This window comes from Corvus hawaiiensis, chromosome 3 (assembly GCF_020740725.1).
Source record: "Corvus hawaiiensis isolate bCorHaw1 chromosome 3, bCorHaw1.pri.cur, whole genome shotgun sequence".
NCBI classification, from domain to species: domain Eukaryota; kingdom Metazoa; phylum Chordata; class Aves; order Passeriformes; family Corvidae; genus Corvus; species Corvus hawaiiensis.
Genome location: NC_063215.1, coordinates 34457176 through 34475071, shown reverse-complemented (window position 1 = coordinate 34475071; position 17896 = coordinate 34457176). Strand labels below are relative to the sequence as shown.

Sequence of the window (17896 nt, the reverse complement as noted above, 5' to 3'; positions counted from 1 at the left end):
AACTACAGTCACTGCACTGAAGATGAAAACAAGCACTGAAGGAATAAGATTCATAATATAGATAAATATATCTGTTTATTGGACAATAGAGATTCTGAGTTTGTATCTGGAAGGGACAAACACCAGTGACTTTTTTTCCAATCCAGAATCACATTATGCATAAACTCAACCAATATTTTAAGAAACTGCAATTACCTGCAAAGTTCTCCTTCTCCTCATCTGAAAGTAACTGCTTTTTTTTCAAATGAAAGTTTTGCAGAGCAGTTTCCAACAGTTCCAGGGGAACAGCAGAGCACTCCACAGCTTTCTGAAGGATCTGCTTACACTTCTTCTCATTTGCTAAGTAGTAAGAAACAGAGTTAGAAATCACAGAAGTAAAAAAAACAATTACACTAGGACAATATTTTTTTAAGGAGATGGTTACATTCATGTTGTCTTATATTCACTTTGCATCCTTCTATGAAGCCATTGTTCATTAGGGACTTTTCCCCTTACATTGCCATTTAAGGAAACTGCCCAGAAATAGTTAGAAGTGAATCACACAAGTCAATTTTTCACATTAAGTCGAATACCAAGTCATAAAATATGCATTCTCAGTATTTTTTTAATGTTATAGGAACTGTAAGAAAATACAACACATTCCAAAATACATTTTTTCTGTAGTATCAGCAAGGAAACATGACCTTTATGAACTTCCATTCAGATCTGACCAGATAAAAATTTTATTATGCATATATTATAAAACATCTGTAATGCACTTAATAAAAACCAAATTTAAACCCAGACGTTGTTAAGTAAAACATCACTACTCTGGACAGCATTACAGTTAAGAAAAGAGGAGAGAAAAGCAAGGATATTTTTTCATTGCAGGTTTAGACATTACTAAATGCCATAAACAGGTAACTTTGAAGAGAGCTGGGATAGAAAAGGGAGTGCTTTAACAAAACATATTGAAGCAGTCAATTTACATACATCAACAGGTACACAGGCATCTATTAGAAAAAGTAAAGTCAAATAAAGAAAAAAGTGTACTGTAACCATGATACTTTCCTCGGTTTAAAGAGCATCTGGGCAAAATGATGTAATGTTTTGCTACAGCTGTCAAAGCCCCTGAAATCCCAAATGCTCTTCTTCCATTCCAAAGCAGCAAAACATAAACCACTTTGTTCTTACATACATGCCACATATATATAAGTATATTCCTTATAACATATAAAAGTATATTAAAAGAGCAATATGTTCGCAGCACTCAAAACTCCTTTTGTAAATTAAGTTAGACATCAGTGTTGCCAGTAGCTCAGGCTGGTGGAAGTGTAGTGTAGGTATCAGGAACTTATGCTTTAAGTAACCTATTATAAGAATATTAAATGGATGATGTCAGACACTGGAGCAAGGAAACACCAAAATTAGACGACCTATAATTTCATTTAAATCAATTTCGTGCTAATTTGTTAGAATTTGGTTTTTAACTATATAGTCAAATACTGTTTTTTCTCCAAATCATTAGCAAGTGGATAGGCTTTAAGAATCCTTAAACAGCATTCTGTGATTCTACCTTTGGCTATATTTAGTAACCACACATTGCTTCAATAAGACCTGCTACTCGAAAGTAATTCTTCCTAGTATTATGTGCCTCGTTGAGTAAGAAAGAGCATGACACCAAAACATGTATGTGAAAAATTAACTGCTTCATCCTCTTTAACAGATGAGGATCCAAGATAAAAAGTAAAGCCAGAAGTATTTCTGAGTTTCAATCAGTCCATCACATACTAAAAGCCTGAACCAACCACCTTGGCATAAGATTTGAAAAAACCAAGAGCAGAGTTTTATCAACAGTCATGAGTTCTGACCAATTCACAGCAAATTATCTTCAAGTACACCACCCAAGGTACCCAAATAAAGAGAGCTCCTCATCTGAGGTATTTAAATGAAATTGTAGTCAGTATTTAAGAAAAAAAAAAAAAAAGCCACAAAAACAGAATGGCACCTTTATTGTGTCACTCCATTTCCAGGTCACTGATATTCAATTATTAAGAAATCAACATCAATTTGCCAAGTCTAATTTCACAATTTCAACTTGAGCTTTTATCTTGAGCAAAACTGTGAGCTAAGGAAGAGAATATGCAATTCACTTTTTCTTCTTAATGCAAAAGGAAATACTGACAGGTGTGCCAAGCACTGCTGAAATCACTGGGATGAAAAAGTAACAAAGCACTACCCTCCTCCTTTGCCTCTGGTCTAAGTGGACACAGTGAAAAAGGAACAGCACTCTTAAGTAACAATATACAACTCACATGTTCCACTAATCCTCTTTGAAGCACCCAGCAGGGATACTGTAGCTCCATACACATTACCAAAGGACACCTAGATCAGCTCAAGGGTAACAGATCCAAATCAGAGAGCACACTGCAGATAGAACAAAGCCGATCATAACTGGCTTATTTGCTTTGGGATTAGGACTTCATTTTAGGTTGATTACTTGCTGTCAAAGTAAGAAACTATTGCATGAACACATCCCATAGCTACAGGATGAATTTAGTCATTGGTAACCTGTAGCAACATTTCTACACTTTATTAAATTACACAATAGGTATTGTTACACTTATTTAACAATATCTTTGTTATTGCAGTATTAGTGTTTAATTATCTGTTTAAATAAACATCCAGCGCTCAGTAAATAAATTATTAGCTTCTTTTTACTACTGTTTAGAAATTCAATACCACAAGTTTATATTAGTACAAGACTGGTCAGATAACTTGACTTATGCATAACACAGAAACTGTGTAATTTCAAGACACAAACACAGATTTTTGTCTTCTTTTCCCCACCCTGTACAGGAGTCATTCATAAAACTTCCACTGTCAATTATTTTACATAGCACATACTTCTGAGTGGGGGGTGGTTCACAGCCTTTCCTGCTCCATTACCAATTAGCTTATCAGTTAAGAAAAACTGGAAAATCTGAGGAGACAAATGAGTATCTACTTATTGACTAACAAAATGGCTCTGCCTCATGCCCCACACTTTGAACATCTAAACTGTATCCTAAATTACAGTTAAATAGTAGTACTGGAGCAAAAATGTATAGACAAAACCACTACCAGTGGAAAATAAACAGAAGTGAAGAAAGGAATAACTAATAAAATGTATTTGGAATCTAGAGTGTAGAACAGACAGATTTAGTGTAGCTAAGTTTGGGGAGAATTTCTCCTACTAGGCAGTATACAAAAACTTGCACAATACTGAAAAAACCATGAAGGAAAACAAATCACAAAACTCAAAATATATCCATCAAGTCCTTTCCATTTAAATAAGAAAAAACAGCTTTCATGGAATGAGCTTGCCTTTCTGTACAGAGCAAACTGTCAAAGGAAGAAATAAACAGGGTGACATAGATTGTTGGTCAAATCACCCATGGAAACCAAAGAAGAGACACCCAAAAATACAAGCTTATGGGCAGCCAACACAGCATTGCTATCGAGTACCAGGGGCAACCAAATAGCATATTGACAGTGTATTTTGGTTTAATAAAAAACATAGTCTATACATGCTGTTTGGAAGAAGACAGAATTTCCTCCACAAGCAAGCAAAGTATTTGAGCATCACTTTTCAAAGCAAGAGCCTTACTCAAAAGCCTTCCACTGCAAGATCTAAATTAGAAAAGTAGAAGCTATTAACAATTTTCACCTGGTTTGAAAATTATTTCTAAAAACAAAAAAACCCAATGAATTGTGTGTATATTTTCATTTTAAGAGTGAACACATGTTCTCAGTAAATTTCAATCAAAGAAAAAAATCCAGGTTTTTTTCTTTCTGATTTAATACTTATTGTTTCCTTACAAATTATGTAAGGGAGCAGAAGTTTAAAACAACCAAACTGAGAACAACACAGAACAGCAACACCAAGCAAGTTGTTGGGTTTGGTGGTTTTTTTGTGGGTTTTTTTTGTTTGTTTTTTTTTTAACACACCTTGTGATAGCTCAAACTGTGCAAAAGCCACATGCACAAAAGCAAATTTCTTGCAGTTCAGTCTGGCCAGATGAAATTGGTCCCGTGCCTCCTCTGGATCTTGAAGACTGTAAAGACAGCATATTCATAGTTACACAAGGTGAAGAGCCTGAGAAGGATGAAGTTCAGTGAAGCTTTAGACAGCTTCAAAAAAGCAATCCACCTACAGTCTAAAGATTTTCCTCCTTCTCAAAGCAATCAGTGAACTACAAATAAGCAAAGAATCTTAAAATTCTGATAATTGAAAGATAAAGCTGAACCTTCCCAAAACTTACAGGACTAAATCCTTAAGATATTTCACACTTCATTTACTATTGGCAATTTTAATCCTAGTGTTACATTCAGCCACAGATTGCTGAGTAGGTTAATGCTTGCACACAGCACACCAATGTTTAAACATTCAAGAGGAACTACAGCCTAAGTAAATACCAGTCGAGATACAAAAGGCCTAAGTCTACATCACTATGAAATACATTAATGTTACATTTCAACAGATGTAAAGAAAAAGGAGCCTAACACTTTTACCAGCAACATCCATAATCAAGACATAAAGAAACTCTCTCCAAAGTTCCCCCTTGACTCAACAGGTAAGCAAAGGTACCACTTAGAAGTGAGGAGAGCGAAAGATTATGACAATGGCTCAAAATAAAAGTACAGAAAAATACAACATGGAAAGGTAAAGAACAAATTTTCAGTAGAATTCTGAGGAATTTTGAATGAGAGAAGTTTCTCATAGTTTAGGCATGTTACTAGAGTCATGTAGGTTTACTGAACTCAGCTCTGCCCATCCAAAGCAATAGGACAGGCACAGAATAACCCACCTGCAGGCAAAGTCTGAGCAAGAGAAATTAAGCTATGATGTAGCACATTTGCTTTCAAAGAGTTTGTTAAAATTTAAGTTCCTGTAGCAAGCAGCAACAGCTTGGATAGCAATACACTGAACAAGACCTAACACTAGCAACAGGCACCAAGTGCCACACGCTTGGTGGCACTGTGCTACAGCCAGAAGCATTCCATGAGAGCAGGCCTGGCATTGCTAATGTACAGTACAGAAAATCAGACAGAGAAGCATTGTTTGTCTTCAACTGTTTCAGAGCACACTCAAGGGTTCTTCAGACAACCTTGGTATCATAATAGGTTAAAAGGTATTGGCACAGCCAGACTACAGCTAAGGAAGATACCAGGACAAAAAAGGTCCAGTGCCAAGAATGGAATAATCCAGTTTCTCACCTACAGGTTGCACAGACAAGTGATTGAGAGCAGGCTTGGGGAGAAAGACTTAGGGGTGATGGCTGATGAAAAAGTCAATACGAGCCAACAGTGTGCACTCACAGCCCCAAAAGCCAAACAGAATCCTGGGCTGCACCAAAAGGAGCGTGGTCAGCAGGTCAGAGGAGGCGATTCTTTCCCCCTGCGTTTGGGAGATCACACCTGAGACACTGCATTCAGCTCTGGGACCCCCAACATAAAAAGAACAGGGACCTGTTGACACAAATCCAGACAAGGGCCACAAAGATGATTAGGCAGCTGGAGCACCTCTCCTATGAGGATGGGCTGGGAAAGTTGGGGCTGTTCACCTGGAAAAGAGAAGGTTGCATGGAGACCTCACAGCAAACTCCCAGTATCTGAAGGGGACCTGCAGGGAAGCCAGAAAAGGACTTATTGTCAAGAACTCTAGTGGTAGAACTAGGAAAAATGGGTACAAAATGAAAGGGGAAATTTAGTAGGTATGAGGCAGAAATTCTTTACTGTGAGGGTGGTGAGACCCTAGAACAGACTGCCCAAGGAGGTTGTGGATGCCCCAACTCTGGAAGCATTCAAGGCCAGGCTGGAAAAGTTTCTTGAGCAACCTGGTCTAGGGGTAGGTATCCCTGTCTATGGCAGGAGGCCTTGGGACTAGATCATCTTTAAGATCCACTCCAATCGCTTAACATTCTACAATTAGAACAAAACAGTGTTGATGGCAGTAGATACTTAAATCTCAAGCCATTGCCACTGCTTCTGAAGTCTGTGATGCTGACTTGCTTTTCCACCTTGTTTAGGTGGAACATTTGGGAGAACAGCAAACAATTCTACTGAAAAGCACATTTCTTCTCCCACCAAAGGTAGTATCATCAGAGCACCTATCAATGTCACTTAACCTGAAGTATCAGTATTGCTTTACTTACAATAGCTAAAAAAATAAACCAGAAGCACTCTACAAAGTGATAAGAGGATTTTCTTTAACAGAAGCTAAAACCAAACACAGACAAATATATAGTACTACACAAACTGACAGCCAGGAACAGAGAAGGTAGAGTGTAGAACACCAGGGAAATTTTGAAAAAAATTATGAGCAATGAGAAAAAGCAGTAAGTAAGTAAGTATGCCAAACACAAAAGATCCAAATAAGTAGTCACTGATTAACTTAAGATTAATCTCCAAAAACTACAGACAATCAACATTGTTGGTTTTTAGGTCCAATCAGCCAAAAGCAATTTCTTTGCTGGTGTGATTACAGATGTAGCTCATAATTGTAGTTTCATATAAATACTTAATATTATATGCCACTGTGGACAAGGAAGTATTAGCTTATAATAAATGATTAAGAACAAGCTAGTATCTGAAAGTAATTTCCAAATGAGGAATCATCATTTAGGGAGATGCTTATAGTGAAGTTCCATTGGAATTGATGCTATATAAGATTTTGGTGGACACATTTTTTAAAAGGTGTTTGGAGTGGGTTGTTCATCTTTTTAAAAAAAAAAAAAACACTAGGCAAGTCAAACATATGACTGATATTTGCCAATTAAAAAATATGCAGCAGAAAACAAAAAGAGCAGATCTGAGCTACCTAGTGAGATAGGGAGATTCTACAATAATGCTGGCTACTAAAGTAGAAATTATTTTAGTACAGCTGTAGAGTGCATGTCAATACTGAAACAAGACAGACTACTCTTCCAAGAAGGTCCCTAGAGGCTGTAGCAGTGAAACCACTAAAGACATTTCGTGAGACACCACTGAAACTGAACTGTTCATACTATTAAGGAATTAACAAGCTACTGACAGCACCTTTGGTTTTGCTTTCTGCAATACATCACACATATGATGAACATAGCTTTAGTACACATCTTGAAAGTATCCACCTTTCAAACCATGCTCTAAAGATCAAGTGAAAATAGGTTCAAGTGATTAGGGAGGTAAGAAACAATCTTTCTGAACTTAAAACTCTCCTACAGTGAGATAACAGATGTGACTTGATCACTATTCTGGAAAAGAATTTCCAGAGACTACAGTCCAGAAGCCTATGTTACACAGTTTCTGCTCTGAAGAAAAGCAATTAGCCTTTGAATGAGAATGCCATCTTGCAATGTTTCTTTAAACCTTCCTGGAAGAGATTCTTTACCTACACAAAAACACTTTCCCTCTTCAAGATACTAAAGATTCACAAGGTCATTATTCACTCCTGTTTCTCAACAGGAGATTCAACAGATTACTTTCACTGTATGCTTTCAGTAACAGTGATGCAGCAAGATCCATGCAAATGACAGTACAGAGAACTAGACACTTGTCATCCTGCAAGTGAAACCATATGCCAAAAAGTCAAATAGGGAACGAATATACAAGATTAGCTATGTTCACTGGCAGATCACTTGCTAGGCTCTAATTTTTAGATTGGTGCATTGTTTAAATACAGCTCTTCATCAAAATATTTGCTGTAATGGTATTTCAAGTGACAAAAGAACCCCTAATACTAATTATAACCCTGTCCCAAACTATGTCTGAACACATCTGAATAACCACACTGTTCAAATTTGGGCCGAATAAAACAATAAATGACTACAACCAAAACTAATTTTCAAAGTATGGAACTAGAGAATGATGTTCTGAGACATTCTGCCTATCCTAAGGCAGCTAATTTAAACTGTGATAAGTCTTTTCTAGTAAGAGAGAAAGCATACTGAAATAAAGCTCAGAAGAGGAACTCATGTACCTCAACTTGTACCTTACATAGAGAACCAAGAAAAAACGAGAAGTGTGCTAACATCTCTAAATCAAATAACTCTAAACAATCATGTTTATTAGCACATACAAAAAATGCAAGTACTGTGGAGACAACAGATAAGCTGACTAAACAAAGCAACTTACCTTCAAGGACCCAGAATAAAAACATCCACGCTCAAAATAATAATGTGTTGCAGAAAACACTAACAAAACAAGGTATTCTTATCTTAATTCAAACACAGAATGATGAGTTCTTCTATTGAAAACTTATACTTACGCTTTCAACTCAGCAAATCTCACAAGGATGCGAGCATAGCTCTCATCTTGACTGTGCTTTTCTGCAGGTAATGCAGTCACCGCTTGACTGTAACGACCAATAAGTCTATTGAGTAGGCTAACATCCATCTGAGGAACACCCTTTTTCTCTAGTTTAAGCAAAAAACATAGCCAATCTTCTGGATTATTTCTTGTCATCATTATTTGATTAACAGTTCCAGAGTTATCTGACAGAAAAACAAAACAGGAGATTGATTAAAATAGCAGCAAACATGTACAGAAGGAAACACTTTTTGTAAGCTTTCATGCAAGAAAGTTACAGACTATTTTTTAAACAAGATTAAAGCAACACAGCTAAGAAAGAAGGAGAGACAAAATTTACTTTGTGGTCATTAATACTGAAGAAACACTAAACTTGAAACCCTTTCAGTTAATGGTTCTTACACTCAGTCTAAGTTAAGATCTTTTGCGTAAGTGACAGTAGAATAACAAAACCAAATACCTGTTGTATCAGCTGAGATTTTAGCATAGTTAAACTCATCTGTGATATTCTCTTCATTTCTGTATTTGTTTTTCAAGTTTCTAACTCTATTCATGATTGATGTTATCTGCGGCAATCCTCTTTCACTCAGGTCTGTCTCCTCCATCTGCAGGTACGAGGTTAAAAACAGTGAAGTTACTGAAGAACCCTGTTGTAGCTCATTTTGATTGGAATTACCCTGTGAAAGCCTCTCAAGTATCATTTGCAGCTTGAGACTCAACCACATGATGTAACCAATACTCTATTTAAGCCCTTGTCAACGTAGTTATACAAGTAAGCTTCTTCACAGAAGACAACTTGGACAAATAAAAAGAATCGGTACTTAACTGATCCACCCAAATCCTAATCCATGCTTCACAGTAGCCCTTTCCAATAAGGTATATTCAGCATTTGAATAGTGTAGGATGCATTGTCTGAAACAGCTTCCAGTCTGTTGCATTAAATCACATTCTGAACTCATAATTAGGCTGGCTTTAGTTTAGCACACAATGTTAATCCAAGCTCCTTGCCACAGGTTACAGTTTTCACAGTGGGCTAAGCAGAAAAGAATTCACATTCTCCTCTGCTCAAAGGAGAAAGACAAGTGACACCTATTTTTAAGCTTCTAAAAGGAGATTTAGAGATTCAAAGACTTCTTATAAGAAACTTACGCCAAGTCCTCAATGTTATAATAGTTTACCATCAGCTGAGATAATACATGTATACAGCTGAGAGAGAAGAATCTAGGCAATCGGAGCAGAGCAAGACTGCTAAAATAAACTAAAAAAACCCTAATGATTTCTTCCTTTTTTGCCTACAATAAACAGCTTTTCCCACATCCATGTTCCATGCATCTAATGAACATGAGAATTTTACTAAGAACTGTGGTGAATTTAGTGCATGTTCAGGGGATTTGACTTCCTAATTACTGTGAAGTTGGGCCCAGAAATAGGGAAAGTAACACACTTCAGGCAGACTAAATAGGCTCAAAGAAAGACTAACTTTACTTCTACAGTGAAATGTTCGTCTTTGTTCCTTTTGTACTTGTGTATAACAAATCAACAAAAGTTGCTGGAGGGCTCAAACTTTAGATCTATTTTTAGGTGAATTATTGATAGAGAAGGAATTGAATGGAATAAAGTTTATCTACCTTTAACCCCACTACCTAAAAAATACATCAGGCACCACTCTCAGGAAGTCTCACAAATAACTTTTAGAGCATTATGCACCAGAAGCTGGCATGTCTAAAAGCACTAGACTCCCAGCTTTCCCCAAATAGAGACCACAAATCAGAAGGATTATCATGCTTACAAGAGCTAGCATGCAAAGGTATACAAGGCAAAAGTAGGCATATTTCATGTTCATCCTGAACTAGATATGGCCCACCAAGAATATCATGCCTGCTCTTGTCTATATAGGTGCTCTTTTGTAGGTTCAAATACAGTTTCACTGTGCAAATTCCAAGACTTAATCCACCAAAAGCACCATCTACATTACCACTATGACGAGTCCTCAGCACCTTAAGGGTCTGGAGAGACACTCAAATAGCCTCAAGCAAGACCTACAATGAAAAAAGCCCAAAAACCTATGAAAGCTAAAGACTGTATGCTAAATCAGTAGTATCCGAAATACAATTTTTGTTTCACAGAACAGAGACAAAAGAAGGAGCCCTCCTCTCATTTATATTCAAAAATACATGCTGAATAAATTTTAATTTCAATGCTTGTTTGGAACTTGCTTTAATATCTATTTCTCCCTAAGAGTCAATTTAGGCTGTTCTGAGAGCAGGTCTGTAAACTGTCCCATCTTTTGGGGATCGTACTGCTAAAAATTACATAGGTGATACAGATGATACTGATTTACTTCATAAGGAAAGTTTTGGTACACATTGCAGTTTTGCCTTTTAAAGATACAGTCGAAGGGGCTACAGGAAATCAGATACTCAAATCTCCTCTTTATGGGTGAGACTATTCATCAGAGATCTGTTTCTGAACAGTACCCATTCCCTCAAATTATGCATGAAGTAGTCAGCTTCTCCAGAACCTGAAGCACCAAGACAATCAAAAGAAATTTACCTCATGTTAAGTAATACACAATATCTCATGACAACTGTAATTGCTAACAACTCCCAGGTGGATTTGGGATTTCTTAACATAGTCTTTACATTTTCCTCACCAGTGTCAAAGGTTCGTAATTCTTCCTGCAGTGATAGCTTCCCAAATGCAGTAGACAAAAAGAAAAATACATTTCTGTATAAATTAGATTTTAAGTCTCAACAGTAAATATCAAACTTACATTTATGGTGGTCTGCTTAACTGCTCAAGGTTTGATGTGCTATGGAGAAAAACTCTCCTGAAGAATAGATATGCCTTGTCAAAAAGGTAAGATGGATGAGGGTCAGACTACCTCAGATGATCCCAAGAACCCAAAGGCAAGAAATGTAGCTCTCCATCCTGAAGAAGTTCCTGTGGATCAAAAATTGATGGCTTAAACCTTGAAAGCTTACCCTGCAAGCTTGCCTAGTTTTTGTGATATCCCAGAAATACAGTTTTCATTAAAATCAATTAAACTATTCCTAGTTAGTAATAAAAACAGAACAAAAAAAGCTTAAAGAAAACTTTTTGAATGAGGACAAGCACTTCCAAATGTATTAGCTTGCTGTGACATTTAGAAACTAAAAAGTACACTAAGGGCATATTCATCTACATATTGTCATGATTTGCCAGTAATCTTTCTGCTCATGCCAATGTTCAACCATAAGCAAGTATTCAGAGGTTTGTATTTTCTTAATCTGCTGCATAATTACTCTTAAACCATTTGCCATTAATTACCCTGGTGTATAGATATATATTTTCAAAATCTGACAACAGCAAATACCCAATGCTGTTACATAGGCACCGAATAGGAACTGAGGCTGTAACTGCAACAGCTATACTGCAGCATACCTGAGATCTAGAAATGCCTACAGGAGAGAAGGCTGGGGACAGGAAAGCAGGGAACAGGGAGAACACATAATGCAAAGATCAGGAAGATATAGAACTACTTCTAAATAAAGTGTAGAAGTTAAAGTAACTTCAGCCCACAAAATAAGGAGCCAAAGGACAGAGACTTGAAAGCAGCAAACAAATGAAGTGGCAGTACAGGTTGGTGATAAGATTCCACGTCTAACACACTCAAAAATAGTCACTGATAATAAAAAGAAGTACCAGCATCCAGTCTTGAAATACTGTATTTGCTGTATTACATTACTTGTTCTGTTTCCAAATGAAGACAGATAAAGTTTTTCCTCTAGTGCAAATTTTAAGAAAGTTTGAAAATATTATTTAACTATTGAATAAAAAGATACACTGTTCCTATCCCTGGAATCTAGTGATATTTTGCTTTTGTCTACTCAAAGAGCTGCAGAGTGCAGTAAGAACTTTAAGCAAGCACCCAAGAGTTTACCTGGCTTTTATCCACCAAGTGAATTGATCTGTCTAGTAAACGAAATTAACATTACCCTATTATCTATATTTTCATTATATGTCAACACCATTGTAGCTACATTGTTGTCTTGAATAGTTGTTTAGCTCTGTTACTCTGCCTGATTAAAGCATCTACTAATGCCAAGATAGTATACGATGAAGAACTTTTAAGTCCTCTACGAAGGAGAGGTAAAATGACACAGGTTTCTGAAGCATCTACCCAGGCTTTAAAAAATACAATCTATACAAGTACATAATCTTTCTTTGGCTTTGTTTACAAGTCCTAAATCAGGATTTTCTTAAAAGGAAAACAAAAACTCCCAACACTAAGAAAAAGCGCTGTCGATTTAAAAAAATTAGCAACACTAGCGAAGAAAAATAGAAAAATATTAAAATCTAACGTAAGACACAGAAAGCATAAGACTCGAAGATGCAAAATAGAGCTAAGTAAGAGAGAGACTGAACAGCACCGGAGCAGGTGAGGCAATGTGGCATAAACAAAGACCGTGAGGCGGCGACGGAGACGAGCAGACGCAACCAGGTTCCCCCGCCCTCAGGGGCGGAAGCCCAGCGAAGCCACAGCTCCCCTGCGGCCTCACCACCAACCAGCACCCCTGCTGCCCCCCGACCCCCCCCCACCTACCCTCCCTCAATCCGCTGCTCCCCGGCCCGGTTCCCTCACCCCCGCCGCCTTTCCCGGCCCAGTCCAGCCGCCCTCACCGAGGCCGCCGCCGCGGGGCCGGGACGCGGCTCGCACCCAGCGCGTCCGCGCGCTGCCCCCGGTTTGAATGCGACCCACGCCCCAAGAGCGCCCTTCCCATTGGTCGGGAGGCGGGAGGCAGCGAGCGCTGATTGGCCGCGGGAGGGAAACGCACGAGCCCCGCTCGCTCATTGGCCGGTGGCTGCGCCGGCCGCGGGTCCCAGCGCCTTGTGGGCCCCGAGGGGCGGTGCGCGTGCGCAGGCGCGCTGGGGCGGACGCGGCCCGCTCCTGGTTATGGGTGGGGGCGCGGGAGTGGGGTAGCACCCACTTACCTGAACTATGTATCTGGAAATGCTTTCTTCCCTTGGCCATAGCCGATTATGATTTCAGGCTTCATTTAGCTGTAACGGAATAGCGGGGTCTGTGTGTCCTGACCAGCTCCTTAAGGTTACGTCTCCCCTCTTCCTTTTCCTCCGAGGGATCCTTCATAAGCCGATCCCATGTCTGCAGTGTGCCTAAGGCTGCTGAAAGCAGCTCCTTCTCTGAGCTGGCCCGTTCTTCGTGGATTATAGTAATGCAAACGCACTAAGTGGAACAGTTCGGCCTCTCGGTTTGCGTTCTGGCTGTACACAATAATTTGTGTTCTTTTCAGCTGTAGGCTTCTTCTGATGCTTATAATATATTCAATATTATGCTTATAATATTATATTTTCAATACTGTTAGCACATGATAAAAATCAGATTTGATTTGTATGATAATTGGATAATTTGCTAAATTTGATAAGTTGCTAATCATTCACTTGCCATAAACATTCCATGATGTATTGATATTAAGATACCTACACTGGCCTTTCATTGAAATTTATCTTATTCTTCTTTATTCATCTACATCTTAAGTATCTCATCTAATCTAGTGATACAGGCTCACTCTATACTCAACAAAAAGATTTCAACAAGGACATTTAATCCGAACACCTTTTTAGAACGTAGTGGATGATCCCATGGAGGTCCCTGTGTTTCTCTGTTAAGTAAAGAGTAATTCTGACTCTCAGCTAAGGCTAAGTGAGAGGATATTTTCCCAGCATTGCCTTACTCCTCCTTGCATATACACATTTTTGTTGGCTTTGTTGTGTTGGTGTTCTTATGTTCCACCAGAATCCAAATCTAGTGAAAACATAAAGAAACAGCACAAAGTGCATGAATCTGCTCTGCATCTGTCTTCACTTGGGAGGGACATAGAGACAGATTATTTTATTAGCAGGAGTTTTAAAGGGATCAAAGGCGATGAAAGTTGTATTGTTCTAGTAAGTGAATAATGCCATAAGGAGCTATCATTTAATTTCTGTAGGTAGGACAAGAAATCTTTATACCATATAGATTCCTGGCAAAACCAAAATAAATAGGAGAAAGAAAATGGGATTGATCTTGGGAAAAAAAAAAAAAAACAAGAGAAAGAGTCAGAGAAAGAAAGGCTGTAATACTCATAGAAAAAAATAAAGGAACCTCCATTTAGTATTCTTCAACAAAATATAAAATATGTGCGGTTTTTGGATTATTGGTAGAACCATTCTTTATTTGCTTATAAGTGCTTATGCTTCTCATTTTATTTAATACAAAGTCATAGATATATAGGGAATTTAAGAAGTATATGAACTGAAGTCTCCACCTAAAGGTAATTCCACTTTGAATGACAGAAGTGAATTGTGAATTGCAAAATTAAATACTAGATTGGATGGCAAACAAAAGGAGAGAGAGGTCAGTCTCTTGTAATGAGTTACTATCAGGGAAATCTTGTTTCATTGTTTTAAATACCTCATCATATGGTAGGATTTCATATCAGTTTGGGTAATGGTATTGCAAATCCAAATGTAGCAAAGGTACAGGTGAGTCACGAAGGATTTTTCAAACATTGGTAAAATCTTTATACTGCACTATGCTGTTTTCTATGATAGATATAAGAGAGAGGTCTTCCTCCTCTGGTTGAAAATTTGTCAGCCACTAATCTGTCCTCTCAATTGGGTACTTGATGTTTAATGTCTGAAGCCTAAGAAGGCTCATCTGAAGGAAAAAAAAAAAGGTAGGTCTTTGGTTGCAACTGTTGACAGACATTCAGTGTAGCTGATTTGGTGGAAAGTGCATTTGGAGAAAGCTTTGCTGAGTATTTCATGGACACCATTAACTAAGAGTACCTGGACTATTCCTGACTCCCAATACATTGCTACAATCTATGGATGTCCATGAGAAGAAGCAAACAAACATTCTAGATGGCAGAGTCACCTCACGACTAAGAAGGTGTTCTGAAAGCAGTGAGTAAGTAACAACTACTAAGATTTTGAGCAGCAAAAAATAATCACCAGAGGTCTAGTATTCCCAATCCTCCTACATGTTATGTTTCCATGACATACTACCTGTCACTACTGATTACTTTGAGATTTATGTGTAATTTTTTGTTGTTGTTTTTGTGTATCAGTGGATCTTATCCCATGGCATTTCTTCAGTTACAGATTGGATGCATGCTTTGTGACTGGACTTGGAAAATAAACTTTTTTCTATATTGATGGGCATATTCAATCAATAAAATAATGAAAATCCTTGTTCTTTCAGGCTTCTTTGTGTTGTCTGATTCCAGTTTCTGCTGGAGGTCTATAAAATGCACAGTTTTTCACACACACAAAATACTGATGTAGAAACTGGCTAATCAACAGATTTCAAAAAGTAAGCGTCAATAAGAAGTGTTCAAGCTGTTCATGTCAGGAAGGACCTCAGGGATTGGCTCTAACAGTGGTGTGAGTATTATATAGGTGATTTAAAGTGTTTGTTGATTAACTTGATACAAAGATGGTGTTAAGGCTGTAGGCAAATGATTGGGCCCTTGGCTAGGGCCTGAATGGAGGTTAGACTGACTGAGGGGAGATGGAAATCTAGAGAATGTAATGAGAAATTGCTGAACATAAAATTATAAGCAGCTGATGAAAGCTACAGATCAAACTGAAAGTTGGCTGGATCTCACATATTGTTATGGAGGAGTTGTGAGGGACAGCCACACTTCACAGGTATTTGAAGCAGAATATTTTGAAAAGGTCATCTTTTGTGTAGCAGGATCACACACCACAAAGAGCACCTACATAACCACGTCAAGAATACCACCACCACAGAAGTATAAAATTACTTGGGTAATGATGCCAGCCATACCAGATGTAAATGTAGATTTATCAAAACTGGGACCAATGGAGAAAAAGGAATTAGAGGCGGGTTCTGTATGGACGAGACTGAGACAGAGAAAAGCAGGTGCAATACTCAGTCATGTTCCTGTGTGCCACATTGTCCTGGTTTTGGCTGGGATAGAGTTAATTCTTTTCCTTGTAACTGATAAAGTGCCATGTTTTGGATTTAGTAGGAGAATCATGCTGATAGCACCCTGATGTTTTGTTTGTTGCTCAGTAGTGCATACCCTATGTAAAGGACTTTTCAGTTTCTCATAGTCTGCCTGTGAGGAGCGGTACAAAAAGCTGGGAGGGAGCATGAGCAGGACAACTGAGCTGAACTGGCCAAAGGGATATCGCGTATCTGAGAACATCATGCCCAGTATATAAACTGGTAGGAGTTGGCTGGAAGGGCTTGATCTCTGCTCAGGGTCAGCAAGTGGTGAGCAATTGTATTATGCATCACTTTGTTTGCTTAGGTTTTATTTCTCTCTGTTTTATTTTTGTCTCCCTTTGTGCATTACAATTATATTGTTATTTTTACCATATTTTATGTTACTTAAATTATTAAACTGTACGTGTTTCAACCCATGGGTTTTACCTTTTTTCCCCCGATTCTCCTCCTTATACCACCAGTGGTGGGGGGGGGAGTGGTGATGAGCAGCAGCTGTGAGGTGCTGGGGTTAAACCATAACAGTCCTTAACAGTTCGTTTTGGCTCCCAACATGGGGCATGATGTCTTGAGATAATGACAAATCTGACTAGAATGTGCTATAACAATTTTATTACAAGCATTTGTTCCATTAGTTTAATAGTCACCGGTCACACCTGATTTATTTGCTCTCAAAGTTGGCGTGCTTGTTCTTTTAGTTATGTCATACCTTACTTGCAGTATCTCACCCATGGGGACTGGGCTAAGGTTATCACATTGCTGTACTTTGTAACACTGGCTTATGGTATGATAGAATTGCTGGTTGTGAAACTAATCTAGTATTTGTACTCAGCATCTCTGTCACTACTGTACTTTGGGAGCCATCTATTGGAAACTATTAATAATGATAACTTTTTGCCTACCAAGCATTGTTCATCACTATTCAGTACTCTGCAGGGGAAGAGAAAGTCTCTGGATCAGAGAACAAAACAACAGGCACTGTGGTTACCCCACCCCCGGGGACAGACACCACAGCTAATCCAACTTCCTTGACAGGCACTGCAGCTGAACTTGAGAACCAACCTGTGCTGGTCTCAGTTGCTCCTGTACACAAGAAGAAGTGGACATGACAGCTTGCTTAGTAAAGGACAAAGCAGGGTTACCAAAAGAACAGGAGGAAGAAGCAGAACAAGAGATAACCCCTTGATCCCTGTCCCTGATGATCTGCAGGAGGTGTGAAAAGATTTCTGGCGTCATCCAGATGAGCACATTGTCATTTGGCTGCTCCAATGCTGGGATAATGGATCTAGTAGCCTGGAGTTAGAGGGTAAGGAAGCCAAGCAGCTGGGATCACTTTCTAGGTAAGGGAGTATCGATAAAGCAAATGGAAAGAGGACACAAGTCCTCGGCCTGGGGTGGAGGTGATTCCTATCAGGCATGAAGGAAAGGAATCCCTTCAAGAAAGACATTATGTGTCAGGCAGGTGGACCACCATGAAGACAAGTATCCAGTACATTCAGGAATTAGCCATGCTAGAGATGATTTATTCTGACCCAAACAATATGCAGTCACCCACGGATCAAGATGAAG

The 17896-nt window shown here is 38.5% G+C and overlaps 1 protein-coding gene across 6 annotated transcripts in view; it reads right to left on the bottom strand.

Moving 5' to 3' along the window:
* Positions 1-13381, bottom strand: part of TTK (TTK protein kinase) — a 32656-nt gene extending 19275 nt beyond the window's left edge. Inside the window, exons 1-7 of one of the 6 annotated variants that reach the window (XM_048298925.1) lie at positions 13285-13381; positions 11084-11253; positions 10286-10349; positions 8771-8915; positions 8270-8495; positions 3970-4076; positions 196-339 (exon numbers count right to left, since the gene is read on the bottom strand). In XM_048298925.1, coding sequence (XP_048154882.1) covers positions 196-339; positions 3970-4076; positions 8270-8495; positions 8771-8915 — 622 coding nt within the window. In that variant the 5' untranslated portion in view covers positions 10286-10349; positions 11084-11253; positions 13285-13381. Of the gene's footprint in view, positions 1-195; positions 340-3969; positions 4077-8269; positions 8496-8770; positions 8916-10285; positions 10350-11083; positions 11254-12858; positions 12867-12895; positions 12917-12972; positions 13048-13284 lie in introns of those variants that run through there. The other 5 variants (XM_048298921.1, XM_048298926.1, XM_048298922.1 and 2 more) reach the window with 5 other exon arrangements.
* Positions 13382-17896: the final 4515 nt, after the last annotated feature.